Here is a 20041-nt window from a genome sequence, read left to right as displayed (position 1 = left end):
AGAGACTAGGACTCTTCAGCTTGGAAAAGAGAAGTCTAAGGGGGATATGATAGAGGTATATAAAATCATGAGTGATGTTGAGAAAGTGGATAAGGAAAAGTTATTTACTTATTCCCATAATACAAGAACTAGGGGTCACCAAATGAAATTAATAGGCAGCAGGTTTAAAACAAATAAAAGGAAGTTCTTCTTCACGCAGCGCGCAGTCAACTTGTGGAACTCCTTACCTGAGGAGGTTGTGAAGGCTAGGATTATAACAATGTTTAAAAGGGGACTGGATAAATTCATGGTGGCTAAGTCCATAAATGGCTATTAGCTAGGATGGGTAAGAATGGTGTCCCTAGCCTCTGTTCATCAGAGGATGGAGATGGATGGCAGGAGAGAGATCACTTGATCATTGCCTGTTAGGTTCATTCCCTCTGGGGCACCTGGCATTGGCCACTGTCGGTAGACAGATACTGGGCTAGATGGACCTTTGGTCTGAACCGGTACGGCCATTCTTATGTTCTTATGTAACTCTGATGTACAGAAAGAATTACTATTTTAATAATAGTTCCATAGTTACCATACTATTTTAATAATAGTTCCATAGAGCCAACCAGATGATAAGTTAGGTAGCAGTTACTCATTGGTCTGGATCGCAGGCACTTCCATCTTTAATCAATAGTATAATATAAATTAATTTCCATGGCTGAAGGCACCTCAGCTGTTCGCCATGACAAATGAGTAAAATGGAATTAAATGGATATAAGGTAATTTTTCTTTCTTAAGACAACAGAAGGGGCTGGCCAGACACAGCCTGATGCTCTTCTCTGCTCCTGTGATGTTTCAAAGGGATGTCCAGTTATAGGGAGCAGAGAAGCTGAAATGGGCCTTGTTTGTAGCTGGGAGAGAGGGAGAAGAAAAGACCCGAGCTCTAGCAGCTTCTTTTACCAGGCTCTCCCTTTTCACAAATCTGACAGCTCTAGGCTTCTCGTGTAGAAGGATATTTATCCCCAGTGCCAACCTCCTCACCAAAAAAATGACATGAAAGAGCTCTTGGAGGCTTCCTTTCTGCTTTGGGGTGAGTGGCTCCAGGAAAATATATCCTTTCTTCCTCTTCCCCTCCTTCTCCAATATACTTTTAAACTGCCTTCATATCAGATTTGGGCATGACCGGCCCTGTGGCATTTATTTATTTATTTATGAGGGAGCAGAAAAGGACAGGGAGGGAAGGAACAAAGTGAGTGGCATGGATACAGTAATCTTTTAATGAAAGGTTCCAGAGTGGTAGCTGTGTTAGTCTGTATCAGCAAAAACAAGTAGTCCTTGTGGCACCTTATAGACTAACAAATTTATTTGGACATAAGCTTTCATGGGCTAGAACCCACTTCATCAGATGCATGGAGTGGAAAATACAGGAGCAGATATAAATACAATAAGATGGGGGTTGTCTTACCAAGTGTGAGGTCAGTCTAACAAGACAATTCAATTAACAGCAAGATACCAAGGGAAGAAAAATAACTTTTGAAGTGGTAATGAGAGTAGCCCATTTCAGACAGTTGACAAGAAGGTATGAGTAACAGTGGGGGAAGTTATTTTTCCTCCCTTGGTGGTACCACAAGGACTCCTCGTTCTTTTAATGAAAAATGTAATTCAGAAAGAAGCTAGAAATATCTAACAAAACCTGCCTCTCCAGCTGGCATTCTTCTTACAAGCCTTAAGAAAAATTCACTCAGGGTTCCCAAAACAATGCTTCCATCCTAAATATAGGGCTGCTCACAGATGGACCCAGTTTTTTTCTGACCCTACACCAGTTAGGCTTGAGGAGTCTTCATTAAGGGAATGCCAGATCTTGCAGTCAGATGTTCAATAGATACCAATGATTCACACATACACAGTACCAACAATGGAATGTCAGCATGAGCCTGTAGAGGTGATTCCAATACATCTGATGGTACCATGGATGAGGAAGCTGAAGAAATTGGTATTGATCTTGTAGCTGTATAACTTGGATCCCTTCACCTGCCCTGGGCAGGGGCTGCTCAGGCCCCCCACCCAGGGTAGGTGGAGGGTCCGCTACAGCTCCCCACAGCTCCTAGCGCGTCTCCCTCCGACCCGGCTTGGAGCTGCAGCCCGGCCATGGTAAGAGATGGGCAGACAGCTCTGAGCAGGGATTTGGAGCAGTCCCCGGGCAGGTCCACAGGTCTACCTCCACTCAGGCCAGCATGGAGCGCAGCTGGGGAGCCGCGGTGGACCTTCCATCTGCCCGCGGTGCGTGGGGGGGGGGGGGTAGAGCAGCACCAGCCATGTCCCCACCCCCAAAGCTACCTGCCTGGCCGAGGGTAGGTGAAGGGTCCGCGACTCTGCATGGGCTCCCCACAGCTGCCTGCGGTTCTCCCTGACCAGGCACCAGCAGAGATAGTTATCAGAGAATGAGGCATCCTCCCTGCTGAGATCCTTGGATAGAAAGTGATATAGAAACACAGAACTTGTTTTAAAACTGTTTTCTAAGTTCTACTGAACTGTCATTAAAATTATCCAGTGTACATAAAGATATATTAAGTTGGAAATTAAAATACATACCATTTTGATGAAGCATTTAAAATTATCTTAAGAGTGACTTTGGAATAGGATATTTTAAATATCAGATATTGAAGATATATTAATTAGTTCAAGATAGTGGTACTGTTTTCAGTGTGTAAAATCTACACAGATCATGTGTAAGATGATAAAAAGCATTTAATACCACCACCACAAAAGAAACAAAACCAAAAAAATTAAAGGCACATTTCCTGTGACTGGAAGGAAGAAAAAAAGGTAAATATATCTTTACGTACACTTGATAATTTTAATGACAGTTCAGTAGAACTTAGAAAACAGTTTTAAAAGTTCTGTGTTTCTATACCACTTTCTATCCAAGGATCTCAAATCACTACACAAAAAGTGAGCAAGAATTACCCTGATTTTACAGGTGGAAAACTAAGGCACATATATTAAGCACTTGTCTCACAAAGGGTTTGGCTACACTTGCAGCTGTACAGCGCTGGGAGTTAAAGCTGTCTTCGTACAGCTGTGTAGGGAAAGCGCTGCAGTGTGGCCACATTTGCAGCGGTGTTGGGAGTGGTGCATTATGGGCAGCTATCCCAGCATTCAAGTGACTGCAATGTGCTTTTCAAAAGAGGGGGGTGGGGTGGAGTGTGACAGGGAGCGTGGGGGGGAGAGAGTGAGTGCATTTTTGGAGCCGACACTGTGTCAGCTCCCTGCCTTGCAAATTCCTACCACTTCCCCCACCGTTCATTCACTCTTAAATGCAAATAGCCTTCAGACCAGATAAGCAGCTGCTCCGAGGGACTCCCTTTCCCCCCGCCCCCCACCGTGCTGTTTCTCTCCTCAAGCAAACACTAGCTGTGGACATTCATCCCCCTGCCTGCCTCATTCACAGCAAACAGTAGCTGTGTTTGTTTTTTAGATAAGCTGCTCCGGGAGCCCCAAGTTCACAACATAACAAAGAGGCATCACAACAAAACAAAGAGAGTTCTTTAGTTAAAAGCATTATGGGAAAATTCCAGAGGTCAGTTACAGCGTAGTAAGATTAATCATTGTTTACACTGGCACTCCAGCGCTGCAGCACCAGCACTGCAGTCGTTATTCCCCAGGCCGAAGTGGAGTACAGCCAGCGCTGTAGCCAGGGAGATACAGCGCTGTATGTGCCTTGCCAGTGTGGACGGGGAGTAAGTTGCAGCGCTGTAAAGCCACTACCAGCGCTGCAACTCTCCAGTGTAGCCAAGGCCTCAGAAAGCCCATCAATAGCTTTAGAACAAAAATAAGCTACAATATCTGTACTGGAAGAAAGGGTATAAGCCTCTTTATCTGGGGAACTAAAAGTTATCAGAGAATGAGATAAAATACTTTGTCATACTTATACATTTGATGTACAACATGCATATATCCCACACCTTCAGAATACACAACACAAATGATATATCTATACTGTAATCACAGTACAAGTGCAGCTCAAGTAGACATACCTGAGCTAGCTTTAATCTACTTAACTTGGGTACCAGAACAGTGAACCTTCAGCAGTGTGTGCTTCAGCACAGGCTACACAAGCCCACTCACAACCCAGGGGAATTACTTGTCGGGCTAGCCCACACAGAAGTGTGAGCCACTACAGCTTCCCTGCTCCAGTACCCAAGATACCTGAGCCAGTTGTAATCTAGCTATGTTTACTTGAGCTGCAATCACACCCTGTGACTGCAATACAGACATACCCAAAAGCACATTAATAAAGATTTGTTTGTAGTAATTCAGATAACCTGTGACTTGTTTTTTAATAAAAGCTCTTCATGAGCTTTCAGAACCACTTTAGAATCAAACAATAATAGTATTAAAAGTCTCATCAAAGTCTATATGCTGACAATCTTTCATTCCCAGAAGACACTTACCATATGTATCATAAGGATCCACATTAGGGCTAGGCATATTCCACCACTGGATGGTTGCATCAATGCCACCACTAAAACACTGTTCTCCGTTAGAACTAATTGCCAATGACAATACAGGTCCACTGTTAAAAGAAAAAAAAATATTTTACTACTGGCTAAAGTACAGAGCAGAAATGAAAATTGTAAAAGCATGTGTTTATAAAACACAAGACAACTGAAAACCATTGCATTCATCTGCAAAGTTTAATTTCTAATGAAATAGTAAAATGATTCTATTAAGATGTTTCCTTTGCAACTTATTAATGGTGCTTGAAACCAATGGCATAAAAACCTCACACTCCACAGAAATAATCTTACCTACAAATATTTCTATTAAGATTTAATGTATTACATAAAATTCTATGGGAAATAGAGTGGTTGAAGCTGGTGAAGAGAGCTAATAACTGATGACATCAAGAAAGCTGCAATGTTAATGTCTATTTTGCTTCAGCCTTCATTAAAAAGGTTAAGGGTGACCAGATACTCAATTAACAACAACAAAGGGGAAGGAATGAAAGCCGAAAGAGGGAAACAGGTTAAAGATTATTTAGATAAGTTAGATGTATACAAGTCGACAGGGCCAGATGAAATTCATCCTCTGGTACTTAAGGAACTAGGCTAATGCAATCTTGGAATTGTTAGCAATTATCTTCAAGAACTTGTGGAAGGTAGGTGAGCTCCCAGAGGACTGCAGAAGGGCAAGCATAATACCAATCTTTTAAAAAGAGAAACAAAGAGGACCCAGGGAATTACTGACCAGTCAGCCTAACTTCAATACCTGGTAAAATACTGGAACAAATTAAACAATCAATTTGCAAGCTCCCAAAGGAGCTTATAAGAAATAGCCAGGATGGATTTGTCAAGAATAAACCATGCTAAACCAACCTAATTTCCTTCTCCGACAGGGTTACTGCCCTGGCAGAAAGGGGAACAGTAGATGTGACAGATCTTAATTTAAGTGAGACTTTCGACACCATTCCAAACGACATTCTAATAAGCAAACTAAGGAAATGTGGTCTAGATTAAATTACTATAAGGTAGGTGGCACAACTGGTTGAAATGCATACTACAAAACAGGGAATAACTGGCTAGTTGGTAGTACTTCTGAAAATAATCTGGCGGTTACAGAGAATCACAAACTGAATATGAGTCAACAACAATGTGATGCAGTTGCAAAAAAAGGCTAATATTATTTTGGGGTGCTTTAACAGGTGTGTCATTCATGAGACACAGGAGATAACTGTTCCCCCCCTCTACTTGGCAGTGGTGAGCCCTCGGCTGGCATACTGTGTCCAGTTTTGGGAACTACACTTTAGGAAAGATGTGGACAAACTGGTGAGAGTCCAGGGGAGAGTAACAAATGATAAAAGGTTTAGAAAACCTGACCGATGAGAAAAAGTTAAAAAAAAACTGGGCATGTTTAAGTCGTGAGAAAAGAAGACTGAGGAGGGACTTGATAACAGTCTTCAAATATGTTAAAGTCTGTTATAAAGAAGATGGTGATAAATTGTGCTCCATATCCATTGAAGGCAGGACAACTAGTAACGGATGTAATCTGCAGCAAAGGAGATTTAGGTTAGATATTAGAAAAAACTTTCAAATAATAAAGGTAGTTAAGTTCTGGAATAGGCTTCCAAAGGAGATTGGAATCCCCATCATTGGAGGTTTTCAAGAACAGGCTGGACAAACACCTATCAAGGATAATCTAGGTTTACTTGGTGCTGCCTCAGCTCAGGGGGTTGGACTATATTACTTTCACAGGTGCCTTCCAGCCCTTCAATTCTGTGATCCTATGAGGGAAAATGTTGGCTGCCATCACCATACAGACCACGGACACTGGGAAGCTTCACTTCATTTCTTGGCACAGTCCCCACCTGTCTCCCATAATGTTGGAGGAAGAATCAGCTTCATCTATTACAATCCTTCCAGGGCCAGGAAAGGGGGGAAAGGCGGCAGGGCCCTGCCTGCACACTGTGGCAAGAAATGAAGACAGGAGCGGGGAGCTGGGCCAGCCCCACAGGACAGGAGCCACCACTGTGGGATGAGTGCGAGGTGGACTTGCTCTGTAACATGCTCCCTCCCCCCGGGGACAGAATGCGACCCTCCTACATGGTCCCCCCCATTTTCAAAAAGTGTGTCCATGATTTCACACACCATTTTCCTCCTAAACCCATGATTTCTACTACAAAAAAGTCATACATCATGACTTTTCTGTGACTTTTGATAAAAAAAAATGCTATAACAAATCTGAAGCCCTACACAAAGTCTCTAGATTATTTCAGACACAGAAATGCTGTAGGACCCAGACACAAATGTAGTTTCATTTTTAATTTTGGATTATCTTGTCCATCAGTTTAGGCAATAACATTTATAATAGTGCAATAGGTTTACTGCATTTACTGTTTTGAGATAGGAGAGACTGGGGATAAACAACATTGAAAAAGAAAAAAGGTCTACATCCATTACACCACTTTTGAAGAGTAACTGACTGTCATAAAATAATAAAAATCAAAAAATCCACAAGCTATCTAGAAATACCCCCAATTTTTTCTCCTTTAAAAAACCAAACCAAAACAAAAAACACAGAACAGGTAATATACTGGAAACAATGACAACTATCCATAACAGTATGCCATCTACCTTTCTGTACAGATATTCAGGGGTTCCCAAACTTCACTAAACCACGAGCCCCTTCTTACAACAAAAATTACTATGCAACCCCAGAAGGGGGGACCGAAGCCTGAGCTGAAGCCGTGGGGCTTTGGCTCTGGACCCCAGCAAGTCTAACGCCAGCCCTGGCAACCCCATTAAAATGGGATTGCAACCTGCTTTGGGGTCCCGACCTACAGTTTGAGAACCGCTGAGATATATTATAGAGATTCGCAAGATCTCATCTGCTGAGTTCCTCAGAATGTTCCTCCTGGGGCAATTCTGTGCCTCTGTGCAGGAGCAGAATTCATGTCATCTGCAGATTTCTTTGTTTCCCCGCAGAAGAATGACTTCTACGGGGAAGCAAAGGGAAGCTGAAAGAGCAGTCACTTGCTCCTCCCTGCCAGCCATTATAGCCAGAGGAGATGTCAATCGTCACTGGAGGACATGGGCGGGCTGAGCAGGCGTGGAAGTGAGTGAACGAGAGAGACTGTCCCTTTGGCTTGCTATTGCAGCATGAACATCATGGAGGGCTGGGGCTTCAGGATGTTTGGAGGTAGGAATGAGGCAGGCTCTGTCCACTCAGGTAGAGCATAATGTAGCAGCCTGCCTGCTTAGTTGTTCTCTTTGTTGTTAACATACTGTTCCCATTCTTAGTGAATTCCAAAAGAGATTGTGGAGCATAGAACAGGTGTAAAAGTTTTAAGGGTCCTTTACATTGCCAAAGTTGTATAAAGGAGCCTAACTGTAAATGACAGTATGGTTTTATAAATGCTTCAGTGATTAGAAATGGGCTAAATTTTTGGACTGAAAAATGTTCCTATCAAAACATGCTCCATGTTTACTACTGACCTTTCTGGAGATGGTCAGTAGCCAATATAAATTGTGATTTTGATTCCCCAACCCTCATTTACTCTTCAGTTGCCTATGATGTAACACTGAGCATATGGCTGCATATATTTGTTGACTAATAACTAGAAATAAAGGGTCAAACCTAGCTAGCTACTTTAGACAAAGGGGGTTTGGGGATTTTCTCCAATGCTCCAATTCTCCATCCAGTGTATTGTAGTTTAAATAAATTACCAAAATAATTGAAACCGGCATGTTTATATTGCATTATTTTGACAAATATAATATGCAAAAAAATTTATTTTTTGGCACAGAGTTCCCCCAAGATTAGAATGTGCCTAAGCAGTTCTGACCCCTGCAATTCTCACAAGAACAACTGTACTTGTCTGACCTAGCACAGGGCCAGGTCCTGGGGCCACAGGCTTGCCTCCTTTGTGGGCTAGCATAGGACTGGAGATTTATTTTACCACCTAAATTATTCTGTCAGAGGGAAGGACAATCCATAAGTATTTCTGGATGGGAAAGAAGCATATGCCATTTTCAGAAGCAGAAAGTTTTCCACATCTTCCCCTCAGAGCATTACTTTGGAGCTTGTAGTTGCTGGATGTAGGACTGGTTATTCTTGACTGCCATACCCAAGAGAAAGGAATTTCCCCTCAGTGCATCAACACCATACTGAGTTATTTTGTTTAGCCTTCCTCTAGTTTATTCTGCTGAGTCAGAAGCCAGGGTTAGTTGACTGGGTCTCAAGTAGCTGTGCAACAATTCAGTGATCTGACAGCATGTTTTTTATAAATGCTGGATCAGCTGCTTTACAGAGCAGCTGACAGGTTGCACTGGCTTATTTTGTTCTAGTGAGTTTACTGTCACAACTTGATGGAGAAGAGTCCCTTTTGGGGTAAACCAGTTTGCACTAGCCCCTCTTCCCAAAACTTCGATTGCGATATGGGAAGTGGGAATAGGTTTCATGATGCATCTCAGATGAGACACCCATCCAAACACAAAAATAGGTAAACTCAAGATGCATGGGAAAGAAGGTCTGGTTTGGCATTGCAGATCTTCTGGCTGAAGTCTTGATCAGGCTTTGATCATAATCCATCTTGATTAACTCAACTCTCCCCCAACTGGACATTTGCTTCACTCCCAACAGCTATCTTATTCAAAACTCTGTTGTGAAAACAACTGATACCTATGTCCAAACTAACCCACCTGAGATCCCTTTTGTAAACCCTTTGTTGCCTTTTGCACTGAATTTGGATTTGTCACTCTCACTTTCAAGGACCTGTGCAATTTAGATCCTTCCAACATCTACGCTTGATCTCATTTTGTTCTTCTTCCCATCCACTCTCTTCACTCAACCCATGCCTGCCCTCTGTAACCTTTTTCATGCAACTCCCTATATGTGAAGCTTCCTTCCTAAATCCATCTACTAAACCTCCACCCTCACCTCCTATGCTTCTTCTCAAAATCCACTTAAAGCAGACTTTACATATTGTATAAAAAACCCAGCAGTCTTCATTACAGCACAATTTCAGTGTGTTCTTCCACATCCTCTGTCCCTTCCCCTTAAGCCTTCTACATTTGTTATCTCCTGTTGTCGTCGTCGTTCTTTTATCTTGACAGTGCATTCCTCAGGACAGAGACAGTTTTTACTCGATTTATAAACAATTATGCGCATTTTTGGCACCATGCATAAATAATGTTAATAAAATTGTGATCTTTAAGTCTAAACATTTTACTGAATCCGTAATAAGTGGCAATGGCTGCTTCTGAAGTATTAACTGGCAAACACTTACATGTGGGCCCTAAATGTGTAGATAGGTTCTACATCTAAAGAGGCACTCCTGAAAAAAAACAAAAACAGAAAGGTGATTATACTAAACTATCTGTTAAAATGTTATGAAACTGAATATAATGAAAAAAGATTTTAGAGAGACAACTCAGACAACAACATATACAACAAGCTTAAAAAAAAGAAAACCACCATATACAGTTGAAACCTGTTATGTCGCCGGCCTAGGGGTTTGCCAAAAATAGTCCAGATAACCGATGATCGAGATAAACCCCTATCCACCCCCCCACCCCGAACTCCCCTGCCCTCTCTCCAACACCCCCTCCCTGCCCCCTTACCGCGGTGCCTGCACGTGGCTGGATCCGGCGAAGCGGGACGGGGAAGCGGGGCCGGGCGGCCGTGGACGGGGACCCGGAGCCGGGCAGCCAAAGAAGCGGGACCCGGTAAGCGGGCCGGGTGGCAGGCGAAGCGGGACCGGGTAAGCGGGGCCGGGCGGCAGGCGAAGCGGGACCGGGTAAGCGGGGCCGGGCGGCAGGCGAAGCGGGGACCGGCGAAGCGGGGCCGGGCGGGGACCGGGTATGCGGGGCCGGGCGGGCGGGCGGGGCCGGGACCGGGTATGCGGGGCCGGGCGGGCGGGCGGGGCCGGGCAGGGACCGGGTCTGCGGGGGCGGGCGGGCGGGGCTGGGCAGGGACCGGGTCTGCGGGGGCGGGCGGGCCGCGGCCGGGCCCGGGTATGCGGGGCCGGGCGGGCGGGCGGGGCCGGGCAGGGACCGGGTATGCGGGGCCGGGCGGGCGCGCGGGGACGGGCAGGGACCGGGTATGCGGGGCCGGGCGGGCGGGCGGGGCCGGGCAGGGACCGGGTATGCGGGGCCAGGCGGGCGGGCGGGGCCGGGCAGGGACCGGGTATGCGGGGCCGGGCGGCGGGGACGGGCAGGGACCGGGTATGCGGGGCCGGGCGGGCGGCGAAGCGGAGCCGGGCGGACGGGCGGGCGGCGAAGCGGGGACCGGCGAAGCGGAGCCGGGCGGGCGGACGGGCGGCAGGCGAAGCGGGGACCAGATATGCGGGGCCGGGCGGGGCCGGGCAGGGACCGGGTATGCGGGGCCGGGCAGGGACCGGGTATGCGGGGCCGGGCGGGCGGCGAAGCAGGGCCGGGCGAAGCGGAGCCGGGCGGGCGGGCGGCAGGCGAAGCGGGGACCAGGTATGCGGGGCCGGGGGGGCGGGCGGGGCCGGGCAGGGACCGGGTATGCGGGGCCGGGCGGCTGGGGACACGGTGGGTCAGGGACGTGGGGAGCCGGACGGCTGGGGACGCGGGGAGCGGGCGGCTGGGGAACCGCACGGCTGGAGAGCCGGGGAGCGGGCGGCTGGGGACACGGTGGGTCGGGGATGCAGGGAGCCGGGCTCGAGATATTAGGGTTCGGGGAATCGACATAAGGGATGAGAAACCCATAAGACAAAGAGGGAGTTTGGCGGTTCCACTTGTAAAACGTCGACTTAATAGGGTTGGCAAGTTAACCGAGGTCGAGATAAATGGGTTCGACTGTACTTGCTTTTTGGCAGGAACTGTTTTCTGTAAGTTCCAAAGTTTTAAAGTATGGTCCTCAGAGGCTGTAACCAGCACAGGCTCTACAGGATGAAAAGCTAATGTTCGCACTCCATCAAAATGGCTGCGTAGCGTATACTTAGGATTCCATGTCTTCCGAAAGGCATCTTTATTGGCTGGCAGCTAAAAACAAAAAACATACAAAAAAATCTATGTAGTAACTTTACTGATCTTGTATATAAAATTATATACTGTATGTTAGTGTTTGAAGACTGAAGTATTTAGGACATGGATTTAAGTAAGTACCATTTTGCTGGAGATACAAAAAATTAAGCATCCATTGCTAGCTCTGCAACACCAAACAGAATTTTGAGAGCTATATCAATAACACTGAGACAAAACCAAGGAGTCTGCAAAAAAGGCACAGAAATTTAGTAAAGAAAGCCTATTTGCCAAATGGTTTCTAATTTCTGGCATGTTTTTTAAAATTTACTAACAAGTGAGAAACAAAATATAAAATGCCACTGGAAAGTTTTCCAGTGAACCAGTATCCATCACAATTCTTCATGTTTATAGGCTACAGAACTAAAGAGACAACCAATATTTGTGTACAAACTAACCAACGTAAATATATTGGTATTTCATATAATATCTGGGGGAAAATTATTTAATATCTCCTTTTTAGCTTTTATGATCCATCTTTCCAGAAAGGTATTCAGGATACCAAATCAAATCTCAGTACTATCTAAACCTGCAAAAGCAAGTTTTTCTTCTGTTGTAATTGTAGCTTTTGCATCAGCTCTAAATAGAAAAAAGTCTATATAACGAATACAGGATTAATATTATTCCCAATCTTTCTAGGCCCACACAGACTAGAATTAAAAAATTATTACTGTTTAATATTGAGTTTAGTAATTTATGCATCAGTTTTGTATCTTGCAAAAAGCCATACCAGTTAAGAGACAAGAATACTTATTGACTATGACAACAGTAGCAAGCGGTAAAAGCATCTTTTCTAAAAATCCTGAAAAGGACTCGATTAGATTGATTTTTTTTTTAAAGTCTAACACAGCATTTTTGATGTCCTGTGGGAAATACACTTTTAAAATACTACTCAAATCTACTGTTACTAGAGTCTTCATTTTAAAATCTGAAAAATGATTTATTTTCTTAGTTTTCTCTTTTCCTCTTCAGTGAGATTCTCCTACTCCAAGAAAGCTTTAAATATCGCTGACATTTGCTGTATATAATTGTTGTCAGACTGGATGATCTATTGCCTATGTTATGCAGGAGATCAGATTAGATTATCACAACCATCCCTTCTGATCTTAAGATCTATTCTATGAGAAAATGTAGCTGTAATTTCGGTCAGAAAATACTAAAATAAATAGAATTTTAATAAAAACCAAACTACTTTTAGGGAAATAAAATTAAAAGGAGAAAAGTTCAAAAGAATACGAGATATTATTTTTCCATTTCAAAACTTCAAATCCATTTTATACACTGCAGTTGTACAATATAATGAATTATAATTTTGTTCAATTCTTTTAGATAATATGTAGAGTATGTAAAAAATCTATCAGTCCCTCAAAGAAAAACAGAATCCAAAGAAAGAAAAGAGCTGGACAATCATGGCCTGATCCTGCATAGTAAAGAGGGTATCTTGAAAGGTGATTAACATCTCCATGGTGGATTTTGTAGAATACTATACAAGCTGGCCTGATTCCTCTTAGGCCAGGTCTATACTACGAAGGGGGGGTCGAACTAGGGTACGCAAATTCAGCTACGTGAATAGCGTAGCTGAATTCGAAGTACCCTAGTTTGACCTACTCACCCGTCCAGACGAGGTGGGGTTGAACTCCGCGGCTCCCCCGTTGACTCCGCCACCGCCGTTTGCAGTGGTGGAGTACCGGAGTCGATCGCAGCGCTTCCGGAGTTTGAACTATCGCGTCTAGATCAGATGCGATAGTTTGAACTCCGAGAAGTTGAAATCACCGCGTCGACCCGGAAGGTAAGTGTAAACCTACCCTTAGTTCCAATAAATTTAACTGAAGAGTCAAGTCCTTTATATCTGGAGGTGGCTCAGGTGGGCTCCCCAACATGTGCCTCATGAACCCATGAGAAATATCTCCATCAGAAGAAAGTTAAACAGCACTGCCCTCTTTGAACTGGGGTCTAACCACCAATTCAGTGTTGCAGGACAACTTTCCTGTGCAAGGGCTTATTTTAAACTCTGGATATGAGGCTTGTTAGAGTCATAAACCTGTCAACTAGGAGGCAAGCTCTGGATGTTGTCCAAACCTATCAATCTCTGAATTGACAGGCGGGTCTCTATTAGGAGATGTAGAACTTATCTTTGCAGCCTTGTTAGTACCTTCCGTGCTTTCATCCTGTGAAGATGCTGGTGAGTGGGGTATGGAGGACAACACGGCTCCGGTCACACTTAAAAACCAGTGTACTGCGGGGGGGGGGGGGGGGAGGAAGTGGTTCTGAGCCTGGATCGGAAGCTAGTATCAGGGCTTGTTCCACCATGAGGAGCCTACATTTTATCGCCCTGTTTTTTCTAGATCTGCTTTTAAAAGATGACCAGCTCTTACACTTGGTGGGTATGTGGGTGTCTCCCAAACAGCAAGGGCTCTGAGAATGTCCATAGCTAACCAGGGAAGATTCCAAGCAAGAGAAGCAGTAGTTGAACCCTGCGGATCCTGACATACCATGGCAACAAAGACCCCTGAGTAGAATGCCTCAAATGGGGAGGGGAAGAGTGTTAAATGGGGAGGGAAAGTAAATAGTTTTAGAACTAAGTAAATGAAACTAATACTAAAACTGTAAAGCTAAGCTAACAGTGAAGCTTGAAGTGAACACCTACTAGACCAGGGGTTCTCAAACTGGGGGTCAGTACCCCTCAGAGGGTCATGAGGTTATTACAGGTGTGTGTGAGACGAGCTGTCAGCCTCCACCCAAACCTCACTTTGCATCCAACATTTATAATGGTGTTAAATATATAAAAAAGTGTTAATTTACAAGGGAGGAGGTGTGTCACACTCAGAGGTTTGCTATGTGAAAGGGGTCACCAGTATAAAAGTTTGAGAACTACTGTGCTAGATGCGCCGTCTCAAACCAGATGGTGGTTGAGAAGGAACTGAGAGCAGTTCGCCTGCACAGCTTCATAAATCCTCGTTCGAGGCCTGAGAATGGCTGAAGCAAAAGTATGGGCTGAACAGGTGCTGCCACTGAAAATCTCCAATCAAAGGTGCATGTGCACCTGAAGTAACTGCAATGGAGCACTCATAGGGACACTACTCAAAGAAGAGGAGACTGTTGTGGCTACTTTGCTGTTATATCCTCTGATGAGAGACCTGTCGCAATCCGATACGAAGTTATGGCTTTGAATGGCCAATTGTCGGTCCACGGCCATCTTGTCCTGTTAAAAGGACAAGGCAGCCTCCATCTTGGACCAGGTTCTTGTTGCATAGGAAAGGGCAGAGACTCAATCCTGCCCAGCAACACTGGCTGTGTATGTTCTCCTGTTGCTTTTTCTCTCCTGCTGGGCCATCTAAAGGTCAGGCTAGTTCTGTGTGTGAAGGCCTGATTCTGCCCGGCAACCTGTTTTTTTAGGGCCGGTCGTCTGGAGGTCAGGTTAATCCTGCCCAGCGACTCACTTTCCCGCTCTTTTTGGACCCAGTCATCTAAGGGTCAAGCTTGTTTACTTGTCAACTCCAGTGTGCCGTGTGCAAATCCTGCTAACGTGGGGTGGCAACAGCTCGAAACCTGAAGGGAGGAGGGACCAGGGAGCCAGTCAGATACCGACACGAGGGAGTGAGACCTCTTAATAAAACTAGGTTCCCCCCCAAAATTTGTGTGGAGCATCCGCGTGTTAGCTGAAGGACCTGATCAACCTTTTGGCCAGGGTCTCCTCCCGGTAAAGTGCGCTCATGTCGTATCGTTTGGATTCGTTGTCGTTTGGACCCGATCCCTGTCAGCTCGTCATGCTTCCGGTGTCTGTTCTGCTGGTCAGCTGCGCCTGGAGTGCGGTATTTGCTTTTTGATATCTGACAGTTAGCTCATCTAGCCTCTTATTTTTCCCCTCCCTAACTCTGTACCAAGTATCTATTCAGGATATCAGGATTGTATTAATGAGCTCAGAATTGCACAATTGCTTAGCTAGCTTGTATAGTTGTTCTAGTTGTTAGTGAATTGTTTATTGCAAACTGTTTTAAGTGTGTGAGTCACTGCTCTGTCTTTGTCTAGAGTGCTTGGTGCTAGGTGCTGTCTCCACCTGGGGATTAGCTGACCAAGGGGTTCCTGTCCCCGCGGTCTGTGTGAGTGGAATCTGCCCAACTGCAGCCGCACCACACTCTGGGTTTACCCTTAGTGTGAAAGCAAGGGCGGTTGAGGCAGTGGCCTGTGGGCCTCTTTTCTGTGTTGCACCGGGCACCACCCTGACGAACCCGATTCCCATCTTGTGTGATTGGTGTGTCTGCCTATTTGGTGTGGTGTGGTGAGCAGTATAAAGTGTATTGTTACTGTGTTTTGGGGTGTGTTTGTACTTTTGATACCATCCCAGCCAAAGTTGCCTACTCCCCCGGCCCAAGTTGTAATTATCCCCCAAATAAACGTAGCCACTTGGCTTTTCACTGTTATTCTGGTCCTGCCTGTTTTTCCTCACTCAATACCAAGCTTAACGGACCGCAATCTATTTTGGACAAGACCAAGGACAAGCAACACACATTTATGGCCCAAAGGATAAGGCAATTCAAACAATTCCGAGCTTGGACACATGGGGCGAATACCACCTAGAAAAGCATGCATATGGATGTCTCCTCCAAGAAGAATTTGGGATCTAATCCCACAACAAGAACTGTGTGAATTTAGGTACATTACTTAATCGTTCTATGCCTCCAATTTCCCATCTGTAAAATGGGAGTAATATGTAAAACACCCTAAAGTCTGAGCTGAGGCTTAATCAAAACACTGAGATCCTAAAATGGGACCTTGGGATGAAAGCACTCATTTTTATTAACATAGTTCAGTGCTAAAATCTTCCCATAGCTAAGGATAAACAAAGTTTGAAGAACTATGATGAATAAGTTTAAAAGTAATGAAAAACTAAAGTCAGTAAATTGTAACTTTTCCATTCAATTTTAAGTAATCAAATCTAGTAGGTTAAGAATATTGTTTTTTCTCAATCTCTGGGCCTGAAACTTCAGAATGTTCAAAGCTTTAAAGTTACTGAACTACTTTTCCTCAAAACTTGTTTTATAGATTTCACTGAAACGTTACAAAATTAAAACCAAATGTGACAATTGAGTGTGTTGTAGCTTACTGTAAGCTACTACATAAAAACTCCAGGTTGCTTCATATTATCTGTATTATACTGCATTTGATAAATTTACAGTTATACAAAAACATAATATATTAAGGCCTAAACATAAAATTTATATCTCGGATTTCAACTTCATCTCTCCATTTAAAACTTGTTTTTTCTAACTTTTTAGTGCCTGATTTCTCAGTGTTAATGCTGAATTAAAACTATTTCATAAATAAGTCAGGTCTTTAAAGGTAACAAAAATTGTATATTATCTAATGTAGTACTCCTGTAATGTGTTTGTAAAAACCATTTTTTCCAAAACTACTTAATACCTTTTTATTTTTTGTAGAACAGGATACTATAATTAGTCTTTTATAGTCCAATATTAGAAGTGTGAGCAATTAATGTTTGTCATTTTAGGAAGAAAAATATCCATCACTAAATCCTGAAATGTGGTAGAATATATTGAAATAGTTTATAGAATTCAGGTTCATACCATTTTGAGTAATACTGTAGAAAAACTTTTTTTTTTTTTAAAACAGATGTACGCTTCTAACACTTATGGAACTGTAAGACCCTAGGGTATATTATAAACACAGTTTTCATTTCATAAATGTGCATAAAATGAATTGTGTTTAAGAAAACCAATGACAGTATTTTCCCAAGAGAAATATTTACATACATCTTAACATTCAAAAATGCAAACAGACTCTAGAATCCAGAAAAAGTTACAGAAATAACTAAAGCATGAAAATGTCTTATTTGTCTAAAACACAATGAAACACTATTTAAAATATACCTCAACATGTAAAGACTTGCCTGGACAGATGGACGCACACAAACAATCCCCCACCCCAACCCAACATCAACATTACTAGCCAAGACAAACTCCATATTAAAAATGTTACCATGGGCAGTAATTTTGTGCACAGTGGAAAAAAATGTAGGACACTCTGCAGTACGATAAAATGAAAGAATATTCCACACATGTAAATCTAAAATTCACACTACAAAAAAAGCTATTACACACTATTATATATACACACATTTTATACATAAAAATAGCAAACATCTAGAAATTTAAGTTACTAACGATATATGGTTTTAGCTCCAACTTTTTAGTGTTCAGTTTCTGGGGCAATTCCAATTTTTGTTTAAAACAATTCACCTAAAAACTTGTTTGGAAAATATGTTAAATAAAAAAATTAAAATATGAATTACAAATTCATTAAAAATTAATCATATTTTATTTTGATTTCACAAGCTGTTTTGCTAGTTTATGAGGTTTTTCTACAAAAATGTAGCTTTTGCCTCTAAAATAAGCTGTTCTATAAGTTTGAAATATTCTGAAAAATTGACTATCATTGATTATATTCAACTGTATAAGGAATTTTAAAATAAAATTTCACTTACATCATAACTATAATCTGCATCATTTGTTACTGTCAAGTCTGCAAGGTCTCCAAGGCCCAGTACACTTAACAAAACATCATCAGAACCCATAATAAATGACTTGCCTCCTCCAGATGAAAACGTTATTGGCTCCGCTACAAAGAACAAAACAGTTTAAGTTTTGAGAAAAAACCTCAGATTTACAATATGAAAAAACTGCATCAGTCATCACTTAAAGGCACAGCAGTGTATAAGAGCTGAACTGTTAACAACTAGATATAAATCATGGTAAAATCTCCTCCTCCTAGTGGAAAAGAAAACATGAGCATATACATACATACATATGAAAATAATTCTCTAAATTTGAAGCTAAGGCAATAAACATTTGCCTCCATGAGCAAGTATTTTTAGCACTCATAAGTCCCCATGAAGGACATACCCTCCACCACACATATACAGACAGGGTTTTAAAACACAAGAACCTACAACATTTGTAATTACTGAGTTCTGCATTTGACTGTATCAACAACGCTTGGATAAAGTTTAAAAATAGACAACTGATATTCATGTTAGCTAGCTGCATGTTCCTTAAAACATTTGAAGCTTTACACATTTTTCTTGTTGATTATCAATTAGTACTAAACAATGCAGCTTTTGAACAAATGTTAATTTTCAATTCAGGCTTGAATCATCTTCTCCAGCATTCATTCACATTCTTTACTATTCGGTATCATCTATGACTCCCTGCTGCACCCCCACCAAAAAATCAATTTGTTTGCAAGGTATTTGAATAAGGATTTACACACAGAGCTTCTAGAAAAAAAAATCTGCCTTACTGAAAGAGGTGTGGGTGGGGGGTTGTTTTATTTTTTGGTATTACTTTCCAAAGAACAAAAATAGGATACCTGATAAGGGAAAATATATTCCTGATTTAAACTTTCCAGATAAAATTGCATGTGTGCGCGAGAGCAAGCCATTTCTTCTGTTAATTTGGGGCCAAAACTACTTGACAATGTCCCTTAGTAGTATTCATTTTTGCCAATATTTCAGTAGAAACCTCACATACGCAAAAGGTCAAGTAATTGCATCCTAACACAATCAGATTTATTTTCCCAAAGAGTCATACTTCCGATAAGTAAAATGTCCTACATTATTTTCAGTGTATGGATGCATGAGTTTCCTTACAAGATTAAACATTATTCTTAGTTTAGTCACCCACCCTAATTATATCAACTCTGAATTTCCCAATATTGATGTTCCAGCAGAAGTACTGGGATAGAGCAGTAAAGAACAGAAGGAAGAGATCCATGAAATGTGCATTAAAATGACATGACATAAGTTCTACGGAGAAACACAACCCGCAAAATCTTCACTAAAAGAAATTTAAAGAATTAGGATTGTTCACTGAAGTCCATGTTCTGCCTGCCCCCTACAAAGGGGCAAGGAATATAGGAGGGGAAAGGTAAAGGGCAAGTAAAAGCCCTGAAGAGCCTTTCTCCCATTGCTGAGCCTGCATAAGAAGAATTCAAAAATTCCAGTCCCTCAGAGTCTAGTGTCTGCTCCCTTACTATTCCTCTTGGGGCAAAGTCATGGCATCATGAATAGAACTGTTCAGTTACAATTCAAGTAGTAAGCTGCACCCCATAAGAGGTTGTAGTAAGAGGAACATATCCTCTCCGCACCTGGGAATTGTAGGAGATATCCTGCTTCCCAAATGTACAATGCATCTCAGACCAATCTTTGGGACAGTGTACCTCTCACTATCAAAAGCAATTCAGAACTCCCACCCCTGAATCTACAGCAACTATACTAAGACTCATCTGTATTTGAAACTTCAAAAAAGGTGAATGTTTAGAAGTTGGAAACTAATTTTCCAAAAGCAAAATTTTAGTTCTAACTTGAAACTCTGTTCTAAATTTATCATTTTAAATTTGGGGCTTTTTAATTTAAGTAACATTCTTAATAATTATGAAAAGTGTTTTTTAAAATACAGTCAAAAGTTTCAATAAAAATAAATGGCAACGAAGTAATAAAAATGAAA

General features: G+C 42.6%; 1 protein-coding gene across 3 annotated transcripts in view; it reads right to left on the bottom strand.

The window, feature by feature from the left end:
• The window catches only part of STRN3 (striatin 3), a 97698-nt gene that overhangs the window by 11467 nt on the left and 66190 nt on the right, over positions 1 to 20041 (bottom strand). For all 3 annotated transcript variants that reach the window (XM_045013191.1, XM_045013192.1, XM_045013193.1), the window contains 4 exons: positions 18022 to 18155; positions 11305 to 11480; positions 9761 to 9808; positions 4428 to 4549 (listed from right to left, as the gene is read on the bottom strand). In XM_045013191.1, the coding sequence (XP_044869126.1) occupies positions 4428 to 4549; positions 9761 to 9808; positions 11305 to 11480; positions 18022 to 18155 (480 nt within the window). The remainder of the gene's footprint in view (positions 1 to 4427; positions 4550 to 9760; positions 9809 to 11304; positions 11481 to 18021; positions 18156 to 20041) is intronic.

Source organism: Mauremys mutica, chromosome 4, assembly GCF_020497125.1.
Source record: "Mauremys mutica isolate MM-2020 ecotype Southern chromosome 4, ASM2049712v1, whole genome shotgun sequence".
NCBI classification, from domain to species: Eukaryota; Metazoa; Chordata; order Testudines; family Geoemydidae; genus Mauremys; species Mauremys mutica.
The sequence above is the reverse complement of the archived record's forward strand: the minus strand, read 5'-3'. Positions and strand labels throughout refer to the sequence as shown.